Raw genomic sequence first — 23,564 nt, forward strand, 5'->3', positions numbered from 1 at the left:
TTAAGCACAAAAGGCTGAAACCTACATTTTGTAACTGTGTCAAAGTGAGCTCTGTCTGCATTTTCCTACAGTGAGGATCTGCGGTGGGAATGTGGCGATGCCGTTAGCCCGGTGAGGACGTCTGCGGCTGTCAGGTTAGAGGCGAATTCCCACGATTAACTTGAACTGTAGTGAAAACAAACACCATGAATGTGTTAGACTGACAGCATTTGGGTCCATTCTCATTAATAATCAAACAGTTGGATGTTTAATTGACTGGAAATCCAAACTGCAGACACAAACGCTCTTATGTCACCCAGAGGAACTTCTCTTGCTTCACCCAGGTTTATTTCTCAGGCTGTCTTTAGTTTACTTCACAGAACACTGCCATGACCAGTTAAAACTACCTTACAGACATTATTGGACAATTAAACATTTGATTTGTGTGAATAAATCCACAAAAGGGCTTAACATATTCTACAAGTCCAGCAGAATGAGAAGAAAAAAAGCTTTTTATTCACAACAGTAATGAAAGAACAGAATCAGAAAAACAAACGCCTCATGTAAACGTTAAATCATCATAAACAGTGTTTTATTGGTCCATCATTTCAGCTGCAGCACCATCTGAAAGAAACATCAAGATCAAATCAGTCATTTAAAGATATGCAAATCGGTTTTAATATCCAGAATAATTCATACAATCAGACAAACTAAAAGTAGTAAATAAGGACGTTTTCTCTCTCTCCACATTAAAGAAGTGAAAAGATTTTTTCTTTGATAATGCTGCCACCAAGTGTCTAAACCAAAATGTAGTTTACAGATTTTTTTTTTTGTCTGTTGACCCAAACACCTCTGGAGGTGAGGAGTTACAAAGAAGTGAAACATCAGCCGCCGCTGCGTTGCATTGTGGGTAAAGAAGGTGTCATGTTCCACCAGACAGAGCGACGTGTTGATCACCTTCAGTGTGTGTGTGTGTGTGTGTACCTTGTTAGCAGCCTCCAGTGAGCTGATGAGCGTGCTCAGTTCCTCCGTGCTCATCTCCATGGTGACCGGTCGGAGCGCTCCGTTCTCCCTCACATCCAGACTGAGGCCGAGCAGAGGCGTGTTGAGGGACGAGATCTTATCGCTGGACAGAGCTAACTGCAGAGAGGAGAGGAAGAAAGAGCAGAAACGCTCGGTGAAGGCAGTTTCTCGCGTTTGGGTTTGATCGGGATGATTTTATTTGGGACTCAGACAAGTCTTAGTTTATTACGATGCTTAACCACAGAGTCACCTTCAGCTGCCAGTCAAAGTCCTGCAGGGTAGCAGAGGAGATGTTGTTGGTTCTGTCCAGCAGAGCGCAGCGGATGTCTTGCTGTCGTGCTCTCAGAACGCTCAGCACGGCGTCAGCGTGGCTGCTGTTCACGTCTGACAGCTTGGCCAGAACCTGCACACATCCAGCAGGACGAGAAGTCAGAATCTGACCTCAGATCAGGTTCAGTCAGAACATACAGCTGCTTCCTCCACACACTGTCATGTTATTTATCAGATGGTCGTAACAAAACAAAGCAGCCATAAAACTTGTCGTTTTACAACTTTATTCTGTTGAATTTTCAGTGATTAATGTAAAAACTGAAGCTTTAGAATTTCGACCTTCTCATCTGTCTTCCAACCAGAGTTTCAGCCGAAGCAGACCTTTTCACTCACCTCTTCATCTGAAATGTTGCTGCCAACAGCGAGGCGAAACAGGGCTGTCAGGAAATCGAGCAGCTGCAGCCACTCCTGCAGGCTCCAGGTGGCGCTGTAATCCGCCCTTCGAGGAGGCTCCCTCCCACAAAGTCCATCCACCACCCTGTGACACAACTGAGCAACAAACGACACGGAGGAGCAACGTTCAGCATTTAGCTGTGGGATAAAAAAAAAACTCGTTCTGTAGAGTGACAGCGACCTAAAATAAAACTAATTAAAGTCGAAAAATTGCACTTTCTATGGAAATGCAGTGTGAACGTGGAGTACTGAATTATTTTGTTGAAATCTGAAGAAGCTGAAACTGAGTAGTTAAAGCTAAAATAAGCAGAACACCAGCTAAAAGCTACAAGGAGCAGAAGGCGAGCTAAAAATGGATCCGTCCCCTCTTCTGAGCAGGATGTGGTTTTACATCGCCTTGTTGAAAAGATGTGCTCTCAGATGCAGCAGATGATGGTGTAAAATCTCTGCTGGACTTTTCTGCATTATTACTGCCATCAGAGAACACTGACCCAAGCCCAGACCATCACAGAACCGGGCTCTTGGGCTTGTTGCGGACAGTCTGGATGCTGCTTTTCGTCTTTGGTCTGGAGCAGCAAATATCTGCAACACTGATCCATCTGAGCACAATCCTTGTTTTCACAGATGGAGCCCAGAGAAATCTGCGCCGCCTCTGGACCGGGTTAACATCAGGCTTCTTTGTCGCACAGCAAAGCCGTGAATGTAACTCTCCATTGTTCCTCTTGACAAAGGTTTCCCAAAGTAATCCTTTGTCTGTGTAATTCAGCTGTTCTGGATTCGGTGCCGTCTCAGGGATCGGAGATCACGGCTGTCCTTTCCACGATGAAGTTTAATGATATTCTGCTCTGTCGGGGGACAAACCTGCAAATCCTTTCCAATCTTACATTGAGGAACTTTATTAAATTAGTTCAATGTTTTTTTTCACACATCTGCTTAACATATTTGATCCTCAGAGACTGTATCTGAAGTTTTTCAGCAACGTTTGACCTAATTTAGTCATCTAAATCCCTCTTTTATCAACTTCTGAGGACAAATTACAGGCATGGGATAAATACATTTGTTTATGTTTACAAGTAAAGCTGCAAAGAAAACATTGAATCTTTTGGTTTTATACAAGAAAAGAAATAAGTCAAAGTAAACGGATCACTGTTTTTATTTACATAGATACAACTTTTTAAATTTCTAATTCTAATTTGATAACATTTTTCTTTCTTGGTTTTGTCTCTGGACAAACTAATAATTAACTGGATGTCAAATATTTTGCATTTTTTGTACAAGTTTAATAGAAAAACATTCGGTTAGAAACGCGATGATGAGAATTTGGTTCTTAACAACCGAAATAAAAAAAAAACATAATTCTTATACATTTTTGTTTGTTTAAACATACAGTCGTGATTAAAAGTTCAATTTAAGAAACAATTCGTCCTTACTTTAGTACAATCCGTGTTAGATATCCTGTTGAGTAGATCCGTCATGTTTTCATTCAGTTCCGCTGCCGTTTCCGGTCAGCTGACTTCAGTCACATGATGGCCCGAGACACGTTCACTGGCAGTCGGAAACGCTCCTTGTCACCTCTAATGTCTTCCCCACGCACGCTCGAAGTAGTCGGAAAGCGGAGTGTCGTTGATTATTTTTTCGAATAGAGGCTCCTTCTTCTTGTTTATCTCACGGGACATCGAAATGTACCGGTTTAAAAAGTCGGTATTAAAAAGTGAGAGGAGAACCTAAAGCGTCGCAGGGCTTCCTCCGGCACAGGGGCTCGGTTTCACGTCCTGCTCGCGTCTTGAGTCGCTCGGAGCTGCAGAGAGATGTGACCGAAGCGTCTCAGCCGCTGCCGACAGCCAGGGTCGGCCAGGCAGCGAATGGGAACACAAAACCCGGGTAAGTAAGGGATGTTTTACCGACCATTTTGCAGGAAATGACGCGAAAGCATGTCTGAGATTCTCCTTTTTTTTTGCTGTTCAGATCTGCAGGCCTCTCACCTGTTACTGCTCCGAAAGTAAACACAGGGACCACCGCTTGTCTTGATTTTAGCTTCCTGTGTGTCTTCATTAATGAACACTGATCGAATAAGCTGCATAAATGTCAGTGGGTTTATGTGGTTTGGCTCAAACTTGCTGTAGTCTGAAATAACAGAACTAAACCAGGATGAGTGTCCCTTTAAACTGACTAATTTCAAGTCCAGCTCCATTAGATGAGACTTGGTGTCTCAGTCTGCTGTAACAGGATGTCCTCAAAGTCCAAGTTCATCAGAGACCTGGGAGTCACCCTCCTTTATTTGTTTATCAGTTTTCAGATAACAGCTCTTTTACAAATCACTTTATTAGTGCTAATCTTTTCATTCTGCCTGTCAAACTGCTTTCTTTTGTATTTTTTCTTAATTCATTGAAGAAGTGGGAACAGATGGCTGCTGGGGACAAAGAGCCTCAGGATCCAGTTTAAAGTTGGTTCTCTGCTAAGTCGTGTGTTATGTGTTGACACAACCCTGGTTGATTTATTGAGTTTAGAAGCCGTTTTTATGCCTGAATGATTCATAGGTGACATTCAACCTACCTGGAGCCATTTTGTGTTGGCAGGAGTCAGCATACCAAGAAACCCGCCCTTGCCTGCTGCATGGCTTGCAGTTAACTTGACCTAGGTGAGTCTGTCCACAGGTGGTGGACCCATGAGGAGGAGGCTTCCTGTCAGTTCGCTTTAGCTCCAGGATCCGAGGCTTGGATCTTAAATTGCTGCTGAGCTCCCCCTCCCAGGAATGGGCAAGGTCCGGGCAAGGTCTCCGGACAGATTGTTCTCCGTCAGACTCCTTCTTTTGGTCCAGTTTTCCATTGAGACCCCAACATGGGGCACTCAAACCCCATCACCGTGACAGTTCTGCTCCTCCATGAAGGGAATCCATGGAGGAGGTTCGATCATCTGATCTGGATGTTTTTCCCAGACCTCAGTGGAGATGGTTGTATGTCCTCTCTGGCCTGGGAAGTCCTCGGGATCCCCCCAGGAGGAGGTGGAGTGGGCCACCGAAGTGAGGGACGTCTGGGTCTCCCTCCTGGACCTCTGCAACCCAACCTTGGATCAACAGAAGATGAATGCATGAACGACTCATTGGTCAGAGTTAACGAAAACAAACAAAAGATTCCTCCTATCATGAAATCATGTTTGAGTGAAGAAAAAACTGTAAAAGCAGGAAAGTTCAAGCTCTCCTTCGTTGATGTAAAACTTTGCTTTTAATGTCTGAAACGTGAGAACTGTGAAACCATCTGAATTCCCCCTTTTTGTTTTTGTTAGTTTGTCATGCAGGTGAAGTGAGGAACTGAAACGTGTTTGCCTCTGCAGAAGGAGGACATTGTGAGAGTCCAGCGTGGAGCACAGAGGAGGGTTCTGAGGACGGGGCGCCCGGCTGCGTTGATGGAGCGCTTCCACTGGGTGCAGCATCGCTGTCGACAGCTGCTGAACGGAGACTCGGGGCGAGGCTGGTACTCCGCGCCTGATGGCCTCCCGGACAAAAACTACGTGGACGCCCACAGCTCCCCGCAGAGGGTCGGCGGGAAGAGGAGGACGGTGCTCGCCCGCCACGGACCGTACCAACAGGAGCACGAGGCCGTATCCAAAAAGTACAAGGGCAACGCCATCCGGACCACCAAATACAGCTTGTTGACTTTCATCCCCATGAACCTGTTCCAGCAGTTCCACAGGTCAGCTTTTCTTACCTAAAAATGAAAACTACAAATGGAATTATTTTAGATTAGAGCACCTTTTTGTGACAAAACATGAGGCAGTCAGAGCTGGGAGGAAAGATAAAATAAAGAGTGAAAAATAAACTTGTTGGTTTGGTTTTCTGAGTAGGAATCAGAGGTCCACCATCATGTTCTTTCCTGCAGCTGGTCCTGATCTATAGATCGAACTTGTGCACTTAAAAAGCAACATATAGAAGATTGTTCTCACTCTTGGCTACAGTAAGCTGGTTGTAGCAGCTGCTGCTGCATCTTTGTTTTCCTACCTGGGAATTAATTAAGTCTGTAAGGCATGGCCGATTGCAGATTGATTATTTGGTGCCTCCTGATATAATATGATATATTGCCCAAAGTATTGGTAACATTATGATGCAGCAAATCTATGATAATAAATAAATCCTGAAAATATTGTTCATTAAAAGTTATGGGTAATGTTTAATGAATAGTTGGCTCGATCTGTTTGTTTGTGCATGAACAAAGAGTTTGAAGTTGGGGAGTGGCTTCCAGGAAAATAAAGGCGAGGACTTAAGGTTTTAAGTTGGACGCTAAGGTCTTTTTTGTGTAGCTTTGCTTGAATGAGTGTATATTTTCTGCCACCTTGCAAGCTACTACCGCTCCAAAACTGACTGAATTCCAGCCGTTTGTGTGTTTTCTAAGGTTGGGTTGCTGTGTTGCCCATTAATCTTTGTGGCAGCCAATAATCAATTCTGTCTTTTAGCATAAGGTCAAGATGAGGCCAATTAAAGAAGAAACTGAGCTTTTTTTGTGTGTAATTGATTGTTATTTTTAGGAATCTTTAAATCCTTTCTTACGATGTGTTGTGTAAGAAACAAAAGTTTAGTTTTTGTCTTCTGCTTTTGTTTAAATACCTGGAACCACCTTCCTCTCTGGTTTAGCTGTTCGCTAATGATGCTCTTATTGGACACATCTGTCCTCTTTATCTAGTTATTTATTTATTTTTTTGTTGGGATATCTTTATTTTGAGCCTGGTGTTTGTACTGTTGCTGCACTTTTCCATCCGTGTTGCTCTGGTGTCTGCAGGGTGGCCAACCTTTATTTCCTGTTCCTGGCGCTGCTCAACTGGGTTCCAGTTGTGGAGGCCTTCGAGAAGGAGATCACCATGATTCCTCTGCTCGTGGTTCTCACAGTCATCGCTGTCAAAGATGCACTCGAAGACTACAGGCGCTACTTGTTCGACAAGAAGGTCAACAACAACGTGGTGCGAGTTTTCTGCGGGTGAGTGAAGCTGATCCCGATCAAATCCGCTGTTTTCTCTTTCCTAATGTGTTAAAATCCCAGTTCCTTGGTGGAAATCTTCCAGTCGTTGCTGCTGTTAATAAATGTTGGAAACGATCAGTGTAGGAGTGACCTCAGGGTGCATCTCTGCCAGAAGTGGAATCTCAGTTATTGCAGCATTTCGGGGTTTTTAGAAACAGACTGAAAGTGTGATGAGCAAAAAGGGCAGAAGAAATAAATTAAAGCTGAGATTAGTTTCATTTGTTTTGTGGCTCACCAGAGCAGAAAAACAACTTTTAGTTGAAACAAATCCCCCAGAGGAACTTGCGGTTCCTCGCAGTGTGGAGGAAGTGGGTAAGATTTGAAAATGTGGCAGTTTTATCTCAGAAAGAAGTATTTGTCTCAGAAAGCACCGACCTTTAAAGGTTTTCCTGCTTATTCTGACAGTTTTCTTTCACTTTAACCCCCTCCACTATTAAATAAAGGCTTCTAGAGCCCGTCAGAGTCTTTAAAGAAATTAAGTATATAAATGTTTAAGTTGCACTGCAAGATTTGTAGAAAACTTTGCTTTACTGCTTAACCTAAAATAGTTTCCTCCAAGAAAAAAAAACAACTTTAATAATGTAGTAAATGTGGTGTTTAGTCTCATTAATCTGCAGGAATAAAAAAATAACCCTTAAGTTTCATTTCATTTAATCACATCAAAATAATTTTATTTTTTATTAACTCAGTTATTTCTATTTGAAACCTGTGGTTCTTTGTCTTTAAACACAATAAAACGGAGCTAGTCTTGATCTGTTCTCCAGTTTCTAATCGGTTTTAGGTAGTTTAGTTTTATTCTGCTACGACAAACAACCCAAACCAGCTGCATCGTTTCCGCGGTGGAGGCAATAATCAGGTCAAAAATGATCAACGTAAAACGTTGACCTCAGGGTGAAAACGTTTCGTTTCAGTTTTAACAGAACTGATCCGGATATGAGCGACTTGTTCTCTTTCTCACAGGCTGCCTCTGGGAACTGACCTGAATTTACTTCTTGTTTTATTTTCTCTTTGGTCAGCTGCAGGCAAAAACTGTGGTTTGGTTTCTAAGGTTTATCGTGACTCAGAAATGCATCATTACTAAAGGTTTTTAAATGTGTTCATTTGTTTCAGCTTGAGTGAGAAGAAGTTTGCAGCAAACTGCATGATGTCTAAAAATCTAATCTTTTCAGCTCATCCTGATAGATGTTGTATTCCATGTTCTATTTAGAGGAAAATCAACAAGCCGGTGCATCATTTATAGTTCTATTTGCATTTTATAGAGAATTGCATTAAAAAAAAAGCGTAAGCTCAAATAAGACTGAGACTCTTGTTTCAGCCCCTGACAATAAAATCCCTGTAATCTGGCAGCATCTTGCTTTTTTAACTCCTTCAGTAAATAATAACCTCAGAAATTCGGGTGTTGTTTCTAAGCTGCGATCTTTTGTGTCACAGAAGGAACTTGAGATGATTGTTCATGTTCATACAGTCTTTTTACGTGTTTAAGTAAATCCTCCTTGGCTCGCCTTCAGTCTGTGCAAAACGCTGCAGTAAGGTTACGAACTGAGACCCATAGAAGAGCTCACATAACTCCGGTTCTGGCCTCCCTGTAAGTTTGAGGATCCATTTCAAAATTTTGGTTTTAACTTTCAGGGCACTTCATGGTCAGGCTCTTCTGAAGCCTTTCTGTCCATCCAGGTCTTTGAGGTCCTCCAATCAGATGTTGCTGGTGGTACCACGCACTTTTTATAAAACACGCAGTGTCAGAGCGTTTCAAGTGGTGGCTTCCGGGCTCTGGAAGGCTCTCCCTTTGTCGCTGCGTTGCTCAGACTCCACGGTCTCTTTTAAGAAACATCTTAAGACATTTTTATTCAGACAGGTTTTTAGTTAGGTGTTGTTTTAATGTTTTTAAGTACGTTTTTTTTGTTATGTTGCTCTCTGTTCAGCACTGTGACGCTGCTGTCTGTGAAATGTGGTATATAAATAAAGCTTACTTACTTAAGCATCAACCAAATGCTACAGATTTATAATTCAGAGCTTTTGATACAAATATTATTCTCTTTTCTTGTTCTCTGTAGTGAACAGTTTGCAGGTTGGAAGCAGAAAAATGGACATAAAGTAAAAGTTTTCACTCAGATGAACCGTTCGTTTGTGAAGTTTAGATTCAGAAACACAACATGGTGCCACGGTGGGTTTTAAACCCTCTGTTCATCATTACTGAGCAGCTCCAATCAGCATTGTGAGGTGATAAAATGGTAAAATGCAATGTTTTGTAAATGCATTTTTCAGTTTTTGTCTACATTTGGTCCAAACCAGAGTTGATTTATTGGTTTGAGGCTCATAAAAACATCAGATTCAGATCCATTGATCCATCAGCTGCTGTGGTTTTATAGTTTTTTTCTGGCTATCAGTGATAGTTTGTGGGTTTTGCTGCTGTGTAACGCTCCTTCCAGCTATATATGCTTATGTAATATTTGAGGTTTTTTTGTGGCGGCTGTAAAAGTTGGACCTTGAGTTTGCTCTGTAGAGGAGTGGCGATGAAGAACGTCATCCGGGCTGTAATTACTTCAGCCTTTCTGCTTGCTGCTGTGCTTCACTTCAGCACGATGTGGCAACGAGTCCACATCAGGAAAAACTAAGTGAATAAAGTAACAGAATGAAACCAGACGAGTGGTACCGGCTGGATAAAAGCTCTGGAACCAAAACCTCACGAACCAAACCTCACGAACCGGCGGGTTGGAATCAGCTGTAGTGGACTCATGTATAGCTTGGAGCGACCGCATCCTAACTCTGTTAAGGAACACCTGAAGAAGAAGAGGACAGTCGGACCTTCCTTCACAGAGAACGAAGAGCTGAAACGACTTCTGGCTTTGTACAAAACCAACAAGATTCGGACCACAAAGTACTCTCTGCTGTCCTTTTTGCCCAAGAACCTGTTTGAGCAGCTCCATCGCTTTGCCAACATCTACTTCATCTTCCTCGCCACCATAAACTTCGTCCCCGTTGTGGAGGCCTTTCAGCCGGAGATTTCTGTCATTCCTATTCTACTGGTGTTGTCCGTTACAGCCATTAAAGATATCTTTGAAGACTACCGGAGGTTCAAATCGGATCATTTTATCAACAATTTCAACTGTAAAGTTTACTGCAGGTAGGAGGAGATGTTTGCTCTCCTGGTTCTTCTGAACTTTGTCAGCGTTTTTCATATTTGTGGTTTGAGGAAAATGATCTCTACACGTGAGCTTCAGTTTGCTGTGATAAAAGGAAACAAATAAATTTAAACAAACACTAAACATCGGGAATAAACCTTTTAGCCTCATTTAGAAAACATCAGAACAGAGACTGTCATGCTATTAACTCAATAATTTAAATGTATTTATATGATCTTCAATGTTTTCAAGACATATGACCAATAACATAAGATCTAAGATAATAATTTAGAATAAATCCCAAAGTTTAGCTTTCAGTTCTTCCTAAGATTTCAGAAAATCTATCCAGTTTTTGGAGTTTTTGTGTGGTTTCGACTTGTTTCTGAAAGATATCTTTAAATCTTATTAAGTTTACTTATTGTAGGTCAGAATATTCAGGTCAAATCCTGAGGTAAAGTTCACCTGTCGGTCAGGGAACCTTTTATAGATGATAATAAGTATTTTCCGGTGATTTGATGCACGGCTTTGCTTCCCTAAACGTTTAACTTCCTGTTGCATGTAGTCGACCCAAGGCTGCTCGCTGTGTTCGTTTCAGTTTATCCAATAAGATCAGAGGAAATGTTTGGTCTGTGTTTAACCTTTATTAGACTTGCACAAGAACAAAAATGTGTGTGCCCGTAAAGAGCCATAAAACGTTACTTAGTCATCAAAGCGTGCAACAAAATGATTCCTAAAAACTGCTGTATGCTTTGTTTTAAACCTGCAGTAATCAAAGTAACAAAATCAACTCTTTCCGCTCTTAGGTTGTTATAAACTTGTGGACCAAGTGTTTTTAGTAAATTAACATTCATTTTTTAATTTATGAGGCAGTTTATTTTGATAGTGACCAGTAGTATTAGTGTGGACGTTTATCAGTCTTTTTTTCTTTTGGGACACAGTAGAAATATGGAGTAAGATTTGATTGTAAATAAAGAAGCTGTGGATGAACTCTTGAACTATGGTTTTCTCTGTACTGGAAGTCGTCAGGCTGGTTTATTATTATTAGGTTGTCGGTCAGCGAGTGTAAAAAATTAACCGCAGGTTGCATCAAACTAACGCAGACGTCCTCTGTTAAAAAATACACTTTTAACTGGAGTTAATCTGGCATATAAAACACCATTCTTGGATAAAGACTGGTCAGGATGTGTAATGGAGCTGTACGTCATGTAGCTCAGCACTTTTTGTTGGATATTCCAGTGGTTTGCGGTTCTGGGTCAGCCCATAATTAACCCTGAGGAGCAGACTTCACCGTCACTTCAAGGTTTTTAAGATCCAGTGAAGAAATTGATTATTTTGCGTAAAACCTTCACTCAGAAATCCTGGAGTTTCCTTATCTTTGCATTTATTAATCTGATACATTTTCTTTGTCCCTCAGCAAGCAGAAAGCCTACTTGGAGCGGTGCTGGAAGGACGTGCAGGTCGGGGACTTTGTCCAGTTGTCCTGTAATGAAATCATTCCGGCTGACCTGCTGCTGCTGTATTCCTCTGACCCCCATGGGGTTTGTTACATCGAGACGGCAAACCTGGACGGAGAGACCAACCTGAAACAGAGACAGGTGGTTTCAGACCTCTCTCTGCAGGTAAACACCACCTTCTCACCGTCTACTCAGTACTTTATTTTGTTTTGCTTCTCATTAACTTGTTCTCAGTCATGCATGTGTCCAAATTTAGAGAAAATGCTTTGACTGCCTTAAATATCAGACGTGTCTTCGTCTGAATCCAATCCCCCTAATGTCTTTTGGTCATCTTTTTCATAACTTTATTTAGGCCTGTATAGAAGAGTGTAACGGTCCTGTTTGGTTATAGTTTTGTTGTTCACATCCAAAAACAGAACGTCTTTTAGGGGACTTTGAAGCAGGATTTATGGTGGAAAAAATACTTCTTTAAAGCTGTCTAAAAGTAATGATCGTCTGAGAAAGTGGTTTGTTTTCAGCTTTGTGCAGAAGTCCTGATCCAGTTGTTTTGTTTTCAAGCAGCCATACTTTCTTGTAGTTTTTGAAAGCGGTCTTGATTAATAGTTGTCATCTTTCGGCCGCTGTCGTTCCATGTTCTGCTTGTAGAGTTGGGCACAGAAAGTGTCCTGTTTTCCGTTACTGCGCCCCCAGTCTCCTGTAGCTCGATCTGCTGGCACTGCAGACGAGGTGGGGCTGTTTGAGTTTATGTTATAATCTGATTGAACAGAGTTTTGTTGTTTTCAGGGAGAGGACTTCACCCCTGAAAGCTTCCACAGTCGTATTGAGTGTGAGAACCCCAACAATGACCTCAGCAGGTTCCGAGGTTACATGTGAGTTCTTTTATTTCTTTTAACCCTGCAGTATTTGTCACCTTTCACACATGTTAACCTCTTCGTCGTTTGTTTTTTTTTGTCCTACAGAGAGCACTCCAATGGGGTTCGTGTCGGCCTCCACAGCAGCAACCTTCTGCTGAGGAGCTGCACCATCCGAAACATTGAGACGGTGGTTGGCATCGTGGTTTATGCTGGTGAGAGCACATTATCACAAGGAACATCGTGATTTAGTGTAGATATTTTGTACAAACATAAGGTTTGTTCAATCTGATAGCTGCTGAATTATCATCTGGTTCTTGGAATCTGACTTAGCGTCTGTGTGTCACCCTCTTATCATTCCAAGCACACATCAGTAACACGATTCAGACTGCATATTTTCACCTCTGTGATATAAACCGCCTCCGCTCATCTCTCACACCAAGCAACACCGCTGTCCCATCCTGTCCCGGTCCGTACCGTGATCACTTCAATCCTCCGTCTCTTTGGTCCCGTCATAAACTTCAGCTGGTCCAGAACTCTGCCACGTTACCTCCTACTCTTCAGCAGCTTTAAATTTCACACTGACTAAAAAAAAAAGCCCATTTGCTACTTTTAGCTAGTGTTTTTTACTTTTAGCTTTTAGTTAGAAGTTTCCTACTTTTTAAAGTAGCTTTTTCCAGCTTCTATCTAGTGTTTACTGCTTTAAACTAGTGCTACAAAAGTAACCAGTCTATAATCCTATTGCATCAGTAGATGAGCTCAGACAAAGCAGAAAACGGCCCAGCCCGTCTGCTCAGAACAGTGACTCAGTGAAATATGTCTCACTTCTGTTTGTTCTGCGAAAGACTGCCCACCTGAAAAACCACCACAAGTACCAACCTGCATGTCGGTGTTGATACAAAACTCTCTGTCCCCCATGATGTTAACCGAACGAAAATGGAGGCGGCCACGAGTAAAGTGTAAAGTCTAAACATAAAACGGGTTGTTCAGATGTGGTTTTTTTTTTTTATTTCTTGGTTGTAAAACAAATCAAACAGCCTGGTTGTTTAAACAGACACGGGTAAATTTAGACACTGAATGTCAAATTGGGTTATAAAGTTTATGTTTGAATCCTGAATACTTTGTGTAATTTAGCCTTTTATGACTGCTATATCTCATGATCCTGATGCTTTTTCTCCTCAAATATTATCCGGCATGAGGTTAAGCACCCCTGTCCTCGTAGGACCTTCACACGTCCTGCAAACATTCTTTCCTGCAGAGAATAGGTTCATGCTCTGTGGTCTTATTGTGTGGCTCAGGTCATGAGACTAAAGCCATGATGAACAACAGCGGGCCGAGGTACAAGCGCAGCAAGCTGGAGAAGCGCCTGAACACCGATGTCCTGTGGTGTGTCTTCCTCCTCATAGTCATGTGTCTGACTGCTGCTTTAGGTGTGTACCGACACAAGAACGCACAACGCACAACACAACTGTGGGTCCGGATTCCACAATAACTGAGAAGCTGAAAAAAATCAACATGTTTCACTTCTAATGTCTTTCAGGTCATGGCTTCTGGCTGAAGAACCTCAAAGACCCTATTTTTCAGGTTGGCGGTGAGATTTCTCCTGCTCTGGCTGGTTTCTACGTTTTCTGGACCATGATCATTGTACTCCAGGTGTGTTCAGATAAGAACCAAATTATAAAAGAGACGATAAATAAATGGGGGGAAAAACAACAAATCTGTCACTTTTACTGCCTTTAAACCCATGATCTAAATATTTGATTTTATAACGCTGACTTTTTAACACTTTGTTTCAAAAAAATGAACAATTATTTGATAGATTACTTGAAGCCCAACATTTCTGCTGCTTTCAATCCCTCACAGTGAGAGAAAACCACGAGACTTGCTCTGTAACGTATACCGTCTGTGATTTAGACCTGTTTGATTGCTGTTTTTGTGCTCCCTTTGTGCCAGTTTTTCTTGATACTCCAGTTTTCCTCCCGCGGTCCAGAAACGTGCGCATTCGATTAACTGGTTTGTAGCTGTGACCTTTGATTCTCTTTTACAGTAGAGACATTTTGGCACTGGGACATTAGGGTTTATATTTGTCAAAAAGGAGGCAGAACAGTTCTTTCAAAGACACAGAAGAGATTATAGGGAAAGACAAACAATCACGGCCTGTACCAAGAGTTCGGTGGTTTAATGAGTCAACTATGACCTCATTTTCCTGACCCATCACTGAGAACTGGTTTTAACCTTAGTTAGGCAAAACCATTTAAAAAGAAACTTCTCCTTGTTTGATTGGCTGATAACAGAACCTTTAATGCTTGATCAGACTTGACATCACATCTGATCTGTTTCAACAGGTGCTGATCCCCATTTCTCTCTACGTCTCCATTGAGATCGTGAAGCTGGGTCAGATCTTCTTCATCCACAATGACTTGGACCTGTACAACGAGCAGCTGGACTCCAGGATCCAGTGCCGGGCCCTCAACATCACAGAGGACCTGGGTCAGATCCAGTACCTGTTCTCTGACAAGACGGGGACGCTGACTGAGAACAAGATGGTGTTTCGTCGCTGCAGTATTTATGGGGTTGAATATCCTCATGAGGAAAATGGTGAGAGGTTGACTAATTGATTCTCGTTGCATTTAGAGCAACACCAGACTGGATTTTCTGATTTCTATATTTTTAAAAGTTGTAATAATAATCCTCTGTGTGCTGAAGGTGATTTATAACAGATATTTGACTTGTGCTGATTGCACCTGTTCTCATAAATTCAGTTTACATTTGGTATTAGTGCAACAGTTTGCTAATTTTCTGTTTCCATCAGATTCACGTCTATCCTGAAGTTTTTGCTGTTGTGCAAACTCCACTAAGCTTTTCTCAAAATATGCAAAAACATTCAGAGAAATAAGGATTTGCTTCAGTGTTCAGTGTTGCCACATGTGGAGATAAACCACAGATCGTCAGGTTTCTTGTGATCTATCTTTTCTTCACAGAAAACAAAGACGAGCTGTGACAGAACCCACACGGCTGTAAACCTACGCTGAACCGCAGCAGCAGAGCTTCTCACTTTGTTGTGTTTGACTGTTTGTGTTCGTGTGTTAGCTCGGAGGCTGGAGGTGTACGAGGCGGAGCAGAGCGAGGCGGCTGGTTGCACCGTGACTCTGAAGTCGGGCTTCAGCGGGAAATCTCTCAGCTGTCGCTCCGTCAACTGCAACCACAGCTTCATGTCTCTGCACACGCTCACTGCCGAGTCGCCGGAGGAGGAGGACCAGCTGTCCAATCATGTCCCGGCGAGGACGGGTGTCTTCTGCAGCCGGATGGTCAGTTTTTCACACAGCAATTTGCAAAGTTTTCCTGCACAATGCTGCTGTAGAGTGATAACCTGTGTGGTCATGTTTGTCTTTAAAAATCCCATGAAAATATCATGTTCATTTAAACCAGGGGTCTGCAATCCTGGTCCTCAGGGCCACCATCCTGCATGTTTTCCTTGTTTCTCTGCTCCAACACACCTGATTCATGGTTAAATCACCTCTTCATGTTCTGCAGAAGCCTGTTAATCACTTATTGATTCAAATCAGGTGTGTTGGGGCAGAGGAAGAAGGAAAACCTGCAGGATGGTGGCCCTGAGGACCAGGATTGGACACCCACCCCGATTTAAACCTTAAAAAAACCCAATGCACGTCACCTAAACTCAAAATCAAACTTCAACTTCAAGCAACAGACTCTACAAAGTTGGACTTAATGGAAAAAAAATAGACACTAAAAGTTGTTTGGATGCTACTAAAAGTTTTCAAAAAACATTTGAAAGAAGATGAGATTAGACTAAAACTGAACCTCTCTTGTTCATTAAAGAAAACAGAATGTTTAGCCACATTTAGCACATTTCATTGAGAATACCATCCCTACAGTGAAGCACGGTGGTGGCAACATCACGCTGTGGGGAGGTTTTTCTTCATCAGCAGGAAACGTGGTTAGGTGGGTCACCTTTCAGCATGACAGTGATTCTCAATTTGTTAAAGGAAAAACATTTAATGCTCTAAAGTCAGACCTCAGTGTGATTGACACTAGGAGAACCCAAAGCAGCTTGTAGAACCTGGAGAAGTTTTCTCCTGAGGAACTGGCCAATAGAAAGTCAATAATTTCTTTAATTGTTGCAAAAAAAAGGACCCTACAAAGTATTGACCCTCGGTGCTGAATGCAGCCAAACTCCTCCTTTTTTAGAGATAGATATAATGAAATCTTAATCGTATTACCGAGTTGGTTTGCAGCTTTGTGTTTGTGTTCACTCAGGCGAAGGACGTGATCCCAGACCCCGAGCTGGTCAGGAAGTTGAACTGTCTGTGTTCCTCTGCGCTGCATCTGAGAGAAAGCTCCTCTGAGACATTATCCACCCTGGAGCTCACCTACATCACGGACTTCTTCCTGGCTCTGGCCATCTGTAACAGCGTGGTGGTTTCCTCGCCCAGCCAGCCTCGCTATGTGGTGAGTCTGACCCACCTTGGATAAACGGCAACCAACTCGCTTTGATAGCTTATTTAATTCACATGATTTTCAATTATTTACTACAAGCAATTTTGGTATGTAGCAGTAAAGGTTACAGGAAGTGAAGAGACCTTTGCTAATCTTACGTCGTGTTCTTGTTTTCCTCCAGGTGCCTGAAGCCCAAACTCCTCTGAAGTCTCTTGAGGAAATTAAGTTGCTGTTCCAGCGTCTCAGCTTCTACCCCACCCAAATCAAAGGTAGCCCCCGCAGCTTAACACGCAGGCTGTTCGCTCGTGGGAAGACCGGCTCCTTCACGTTCCCCCTCCCCACCAACAACAGCACAGACTCAGACTCGGCTCCGGAGAGCAACCAGGAAACCAGCAAAGGACAAATGGACCTTTTGGCGAAAGGAGACGGAGATAATCGTGTAAATGTGGAGGAGCAGGAACACCTGGAGGATCACATGGAGGAAGAATGTGATGAGCCCAAGCAGGATGAGGAGGACCTGAGCAGAGACGTGGAGTCCGAGGAGGACAGTGACGACGAGCTGCTGTACGAGGCTGAGAGTCCAGATGAGGCGGCTCTGGTCCACGCAGCCCGAGCGTACCACTGCACCCTGAGGGCCCGCTCGGCTGAGAGCCTGCTGGTGGATCTGCCGGGAATCGGCTCTCTGTCCGTGCAGCTGCTTCACATCCTGCCCTTCGACTCCAACAGGAAGAGGATGTCTGTGGTGGTCCGTCACCCTCTGACAGGACAGGTGGTGGTTTACACCAAAGGAGCCGACTCGGTCATCATGGACCTGGCTGACAGACCCAAAGGTGAAATCTGATGGGATCTGACTGGGTCGTTTATCCCGACCGATGTAGAGACAAATTAATCTAAGATTTGCTGCGATTTCTGTTTCCAGGTGCAGAACAGGAGATCTACAGTCACATCACAGAACAAACCCAGAAACATCTGGATTCTTACGCCAGAGAGGGCCTCCGCACCCTCTGCATCGCTAAAAAGGTCCAAACTTTTAAAGACAAACAACAACACACACAAAAAAACACACTAATATCAGTTTATGCATATTTAAAATACATTTTCTGTCATTTTTATGATTTTTTTGTACCAGAACAGAATAAATATTCTCATCCTCACCAGGTTTAAACATTCTGTAAACAGCAGAAAGTCCACAGAAGGTTTACTATTTGTAGTGTAATTTTATTTCATTATCACCTGTGTGTGTGTGTGTGTGTGTGTGTGTGTGTGTGTGTGTGTTTGTCTGGACAGTTAGCACAATATGTCCTGAAACACTAGATGGTTTTGAATGAAAACTCTTAAGAACGTAATCACTGGGAGAACATCTGCAGCTGAATAACTTTTAGAGTCAATGTCATTCAAGATGGCTGCCACAGCTAAGAGACCTTTGCAAAGAAAAAATGGCTATTGTACTCCTGTTTTTCTGCGTATTTAGTCTTCTTTTGCTGAATAGGAACCTTTAAGAATAAGCAGATTTACACAAATCACCAGTGTGATGTTTACTTTCAGAAAGGATTTATCTTAATTTCAGCTTTTATATAATTTCTTTGCTGATGAGCTTTGGTGTAAATCTGGTTCCTGTCAGGTTCTAGAGGAGGAGGAGTACGACGTGTGGCTGAAGAGGCAGCTGTTGGCGGAGAGCAGCATCGAGAACAGAGAGGAGCTGCTGCTGGAGTCGGCTCAGAGGCTGGAGACCAACCTGAACCTGCTGGGTAGGAGATCCGACCCACGAGCCGACACCGGTGCGTCAGAGAGATGCCACGTGACGCCTCTGCTGTCTGTCTGTGTGCATCAGGCTGTACGGGGATCGTAGACAGGCTGCAGGAGGATGTCCCTGAGACCATCGAAGCTCTTCAGCAGGCGGGGATCAAAGTTTGGGTTCTCACTGGAGACAAACAGGAGACGGCCGTCAACGTCGCCAACGCCTGCAAACTGCTGCGCGCCGACGACCAGCTGCTGACTGCCAACTGTGTCAGCAAGGTCAGTAACTGAAGCTCAGCTGTCGGCCTGGTTTGGATCATTTCAGGTGGTTTTACATTTACAATTTAATTACAAACTTTCAAATGTGTTTCTTTGGAGGTAGATACAAAAATGTCTCTTCCTGTTAATTATCATAAACTTTAACTCCACAGCAGACAGTAGAAATACCTTTACTAAATGTGAAATAAATATAAAATGACTCCCAATACAAAGAGAAGTCAGAAAAAGCTGCAGGCACTGTTGAAAACTAAAAACAAATGCAGCAATTCTTAATTTTTACTTTCAGTTTTTGCAGACATCATAAAACTAAGTTGTTTTGTTTTGTCTCATCAACGTCATTTTTAACAAACATCACTTCATGCATTTAAGCTTGAAACACATTAAAAACTAATCTGAAATAAAATATGTCGTCTGGGTTTCTTTTTGTGCAGGATTCCTGTGAAGTTTTACTCAACGCGCTTATACTCGAAGTCCAGAGCGGCGGAGACGTTGCGACCGAGCTGACTAAAGAATCGTCCCCGAGCAGCGCTCCGAGCTTCGTCCTGGTTATCGACGGCCGGACGCTGGAGTGGGCTCTGCAGGACGAGCTGAAAGGCAGCTTTCTGGAGCTGAGCCGCAGATGCAAGGCAGTAATCTGCTGTCGCTCCACCCCGCTGCAGAAGAGCAAGGTGGTGCATCTGATCCGAGACCAGCTGGGTATCATGGCCCTGGCTGTGGGTACGAATCGAAGGCATTATTAATAAACATGTGGAAGAACAGAGGAAATTACTCCCCATGTTTATTCAAGTACATTTGCCTGAAGATGTTTGTGTTTTCAGGTGACGGCGCTAATGATGTTAGCATGATCCAGGTGGCTGATGTGGGAATCGGGATATCTGGTCAGGAGGGAATGCAGGTAAACTCCTTCTGTTAAACATTCAAAATGATCTGAAGGTTGATGCATCTTTAATTCAGCTGTTACAGCTCAGACAGACTCAGATCTACTTATTCTTACTAGAATGCTTTTTGTTTATATAAACCCGCATGTTTCCACGTCACAAAGAAGCTAACAAAATACAACTGGATACTGGAAAACGAGGTTTTTATTTCTTATAGTAACGTTTTTGTCACTTTGCATCGCCTTCCCCCCCCAGGCTGTGATGTCCAGTGACTTCGCCATTTCCAGATTCAAACACCTCAGGAAGCTGCTGCTGGTTCACGGCCGCTGGTGTTGCCATCGTCTCGCCAACATGATCCTCTACTTCATCTACAAGAATGTGGTGAGAAGCTCTCACCTGCTTTGTCGCCTCGTTATGGTGGCTGTTTTTGCACTTTAGTCGTGCCGGTCCTGACTCTGTGTCTCTTTGCGTCTGCAGATGTACGTTAATCTGCTGTTCTGGTATCAGTTCTTCTGCGGTTTCTCCGGAAGCGTCATGATCAACGCCTGGGTGCTCATCCTCTTCAACCTGGTTTTTACTTCAGTTCCTCCTCTCATCTACGGCATCCTGGACCAGGACCAGCCTGCAGACATTCTGATGAAGCAGCCTGAGCTCTACAAGGCTGCCAGAACCTCCAAGGTGACTCTGCTGCATCTGAAAGGGAGCAGATGTTAGACGGGTTGGGATACACGAATGTTGAATTTGTCTTTAGCTGACAGATTGACACAATTTAATTCCTCTAATGGCTCTGGGTTTCAGACCGAACTCTGCATGTTTTGTTTTGTTTTTCATGTGTTTTATCTTTTTGTTTTGTTAAAAACAAACCAAACTGACAGATAAGTTTCCCTGCAGATCTACGTTTCCTCCACCTTCTGGATCACAGTCCTTGATGCCTTTTACCAAAGCCTCGCCTGCTTCTTTGTGCCTTACCTTGTAAGTATTTTTCTCTGGGGTAACTTCAGCTCCTCACATCTTGTGTAATCGTATGTAATGTCTGCCAGGCGCTGGCCGGATCCGACGTCGGGGAGCTGTCCTTCGGCTCGCCGGTCAACACATCGGCCCTCTTCATCATCCTGCTGCACCAAATCATCGAGAGTAACACATTGGTCAGAGTCGCACTAATTCAAACCTTCCAGCTGAATTCTGTTCAGTTCAAACTGATTTTAAAAGAAGCTTTTTTGTTGCAGACGTGGATTCACATGCTGGTGCTGGTGCTCAGCCTCGGCTCGTACTTCGTCTTCACGCTGCCCTTCAGTGCCTTCTGCGTGGTCTGCGGTAACCCCACCAACCTGTTCGGGGTGGAACTGCAGCAGCTGTCACAGCCGCTCTTCTACATTATCTGCGCTCTCACAACGGTCACCGCTCTGTTGCCAAGGTACATAAAAACCCACTCGCACATCTTTCCACCTGATCAGGAGTTAATGTCAGATCTGTGCTCTGATCCTAACTCCTGTCTCAGAAATGATGCACAAGTCAGATCTGCCAATCACTTTACCCAGTCAAATATTCACTCATATCTTGTTCCAACTGGAGCAGCTGGATCGTATCTTTAAAAGACTTTATTCACATTTTAATCAAATATCTGGTTCTAACATCCAAATATTTTTGTTTTATACGTACACCCAAGAAATATCTGGAAAATCTGGACAGTTTTAGTCAAACAGACCAACAAAAATGCTCTCAGCTTTGTTTCCTAAAAGATTGGTTGTTTTCTATTTTCATGCAGGTGAGAAAACAGTCCACTCAGCTTCTAGTTAATTAAAAATATTTAACCAGCAAACCTTGAAGCTGTGAAAATAGAGCCTTATTTGCTAAAAGTTATAATGAACTGTTTCTTCTTGATAGAAAAGTCAATTTTGTCAGGATTTTATTAATCAAAGTAGGTTACAGAACAATACGGATGATTTTCTCTGTAGTTTACTGTTTGTTCTGATTATTTTTGGACCCGCTGTGGTCACTGTAAGCTTTGATGTGCCAATCAGAGAACAACAGTCTGAGCAGTGATGTATTAAACTCCGAGCTGATGTTGGTTCACTGTGAACTTTTACAGCTTCAAGTCTTCAGTCTTTCCTCTGACACCGAGTTCACTGCAGCCGCTAATGTTTGTGCGTCTTTATTTCTCCTAAATTGTCTGTTCGGTAAATAAACTTATCAAGAGTGAACTCTACAGAAATATGACTGTAATGGCTCTGAAATGTGTTAATATCAGAATAATGATATAGTTCAGATGTCTAATCTGTTGATGACCTGTTTGTTGTTCAGCTCAAAGGCCCGTGTGTGTGTGTGTGTGTGTATCTGCATACACACACATCTGATCTAAAATGTGTTTTAAGACACTAGTGTGACCAGAGGTGTCAGATCTGATCAGGTTTGAAAGGAGTCTGAAAAGCCTCTCCGTGGTTCTTCTCTTCCACAGGTTGCTGTTTCGGGTTTTGCACAACACCTTCCGCTCCTCTGCTGCGCTGAGGTCAGCTCAGAGGGACGAGGCGGATGCAGAGCGGTACCACAGGAAGATGCAGTGGTGGAACCTGAAACACTCTGGAGCCAGCAGGGCGCCGGTGTGCACGGACAACCCCGGCCTCGTGTCCAACGCCGTCGTGTCCTGACCCCCAGCGCGGACAACCCAAACTGAAACCGGCAAGTGGCCTTCACTGGGGTGAACGGACCGGAAGGATTCAGAGACCTTTAGTGCAATAAACTCTTTGATTTCACTCTGCAGCTTCACACACATTAAGAAGCACAACCAGCATCTAAAAACCTCATCATGAAGAATAAATCTGAATAATTTCTTGCATCTTTTGGATCACTGAGATCTCAGATAACCAAACACTGACATGCTGGTTGGAACGTGTTTACATATCTGTCAGCTGATGATGACCACAGGTGTCTTTTTGTTTACCTGCTGAACTGGGGTAAACAACGAAATAATCTGACTTATTTTTGGATGTGTGTGTTTATTTATTTGCTGTAACCAACAATCAGAAGCAGCTAAAGTTTACATGAAAAATGTAACGCCAGAAAATGAAGGTTTAAAGCCAAACTCGATGGACATAATTAAGATCAAACAAAATCTGTGAGGCTGTTTGGATTGATTTGGAATAATTTACTAGTCTCTTTTTCATATTTTTATTTAACCAGTGATCTGATTTTGAACATGCCCTCATCTTGACTTTTTAAAGGAAACGTAGAGCACATTCCTACAAACCAACTGAGGATTCAGCCAGAACCACTCAGGTGTTTAAGTGCCTCATTCCTCCGATTTTAATACAGATGAAAGCATTTCAATTTCAAAACAACCTCACAGCCTCCAGGTTCATCACTTTTCTACACAAGCTTCAAAATCTACACACAGCTACGGATGAAGAGTTTTATATGTGTAAGAACTCAGTTTTTGTACTGGATTTATGTCATGTTTCTAATAATGAACTGACTTTGCAATAAATAAATTGTTTGGACTCTGTGCACCCTCCTCAGTGTGTACTGGGACACTTTAGAATATGAACGTATCGTTAGGTTCATGTGCAGCAGCTCGTCACAAGCAGGTGAGTGAAAGATAATACCATTAATTTAAAACATTTAATTCTTCATTTTGACTGTAACAAGGCTAGATATTGTAAAAATGGTGACAGTTTTAATTTTTGTTATTTAAGTTTGTTGGTTATATTGAAAATATTGAGTAACTGAAAACATGCTGATTGCACTTTTGAACCCTGTGTTTAGTTTTTTTATTTTATTTTAAATTGAGCATTTTATCAAAAGGTTTTATATTAAAGAAAAAAACTAAAATGGGTCAGCTCCGATGCTCCGCCCCTTTTTGGCTACACTGTTTGCACCCAAAAGAGGGCAGGGCCGTTTGAAGGGGAAGGAAGTGACATTTGGGTTCTGCTCCAGACTGTGTCAATAAAATGAACAAGCAATAAAAGAATCTGTTGCTTTGATGGATTGTTTTTAGCCTTTTGGGCTAGGGTTAGGGTCGCCTCAGGGTTGAATGGGTTAGGACCTTTTGGCCCTGGGC

General features: G+C 42.8%; 2 protein-coding genes across 4 annotated transcripts; one reads left to right on the forward strand and one right to left on the reverse strand.

Moving 5' to 3' along the window:
* Positions 1–473: 473 nt before the first annotated feature.
* On the reverse strand, positions 474–3,293 carry commd8 (COMM domain containing 8). Its single transcript, XM_017434868.3, has 5 exons — positions 3,156–3,293; positions 1,666–1,821; positions 1,253–1,405; positions 964–1,119; positions 474–603 (listed from the first exon to the last, which is right to left on the reverse strand). Exons 1-5 carry the CDS (start codon positions 3,198–3,200, stop codon positions 583–585), a joined length of 531 nt encoding a protein of 176 aa, XP_017290357.1. The 5' UTR covers positions 3,201–3,293; the 3' UTR covers positions 474–582.
* Positions 3,294–3,467: 174 nt separating this feature from the next.
* Positions 3,468–23,010, forward strand: atp10d (ATPase phospholipid transporting 10D). Of its 3 annotated transcripts, XM_037977870.1 has the most exons (24): positions 3,470–3,606; positions 4,302–4,363; positions 5,008–5,414; positions 6,495–6,689; positions 11,268–11,472; positions 12,091–12,176; positions 12,267–12,373; positions 13,457–13,588; positions 13,699–13,811; positions 14,504–14,756; positions 15,249–15,466; positions 16,437–16,628; positions 16,798–17,446; positions 17,536–17,636; positions 18,238–18,364; positions 18,448–18,632; positions 19,064–19,349; positions 19,451–19,527; positions 19,766–19,891; positions 19,988–20,188; positions 20,402–20,482; positions 20,551–20,655; positions 20,737–20,924; positions 21,966–23,010. In XM_037977870.1, exons 3-24 carry the CDS (start codon positions 5,128–5,130, stop codon positions 22,153–22,155), a joined length of 4,104 nt encoding a protein of 1,367 aa, XP_037833798.1. In that variant the 5' UTR covers positions 3,470–3,606; positions 4,302–4,363; positions 5,008–5,127; the 3' UTR covers positions 22,156–23,010. The 3 variants fall into 3 exon arrangements, with proteins under 3 accessions (XP_017290354.1, XP_037833798.1, XP_017290355.1); XM_017434865.3 differs by lacking the exon at positions 4,302–4,363 and having other exon boundaries at positions 3,468–3,606; XM_017434866.3 differs by lacking the exon at positions 4,302–4,363 and having other exon boundaries at positions 3,487–3,606; positions 5,056–5,414.
* The last annotated feature ends 554 nt before the right edge of the window (positions 23,011–23,564 follow it).

This window comes from Kryptolebias marmoratus, linkage group LG10 (genome assembly GCF_001649575.2).
Source record: "Kryptolebias marmoratus isolate JLee-2015 linkage group LG10, ASM164957v2, whole genome shotgun sequence".
Lineage (NCBI taxonomy): Eukaryota > Metazoa > Chordata > Actinopteri > Cyprinodontiformes > Rivulidae > Kryptolebias > Kryptolebias marmoratus.

Bases quoted from the DNA above. Each gene is read 5' to 3' on its own strand.
- commd8 (XM_017434868.3), bottom strand. From the start codon at position 3,200: ATGACGGATCTACTCAACAGGATATCTAACACGGATTGTACTAAA. The intron at 1,120-1,252 runs GTGACTCTGTGG...TCCTCTCTGCAG, and splicing joins ACTTTGACTGGCAGCTGAAG to TTAGCTCTGTCCAGCGATAA. The intron at 604-963 runs GTACACACACAC...TGTTTCTTTCAG, and splicing joins CACTGGAGGCTGCTAACAAG to ATGGTGCTGCAGCTGAAATG.
- atp10d (XM_017434865.3), top strand. From the start codon at position 5,128: ATGGAGCGCTTCCACTGGGTGCAGCATCGCTGTCGACAGCTGCTGAAC. The intron at 13,589-13,698 runs GTGTGTACCGAC...AATGTCTTTCAG, and splicing joins GTGTCTGACTGCTGCTTTAG to GTCATGGCTTCTGGCTGAAG. The intron at 20,656-20,736 runs GTCAGAGTCGCA...TTTTTGTTGCAG, and splicing joins TCATCGAGAGTAACACATTG to ACGTGGATTCACATGCTGGT.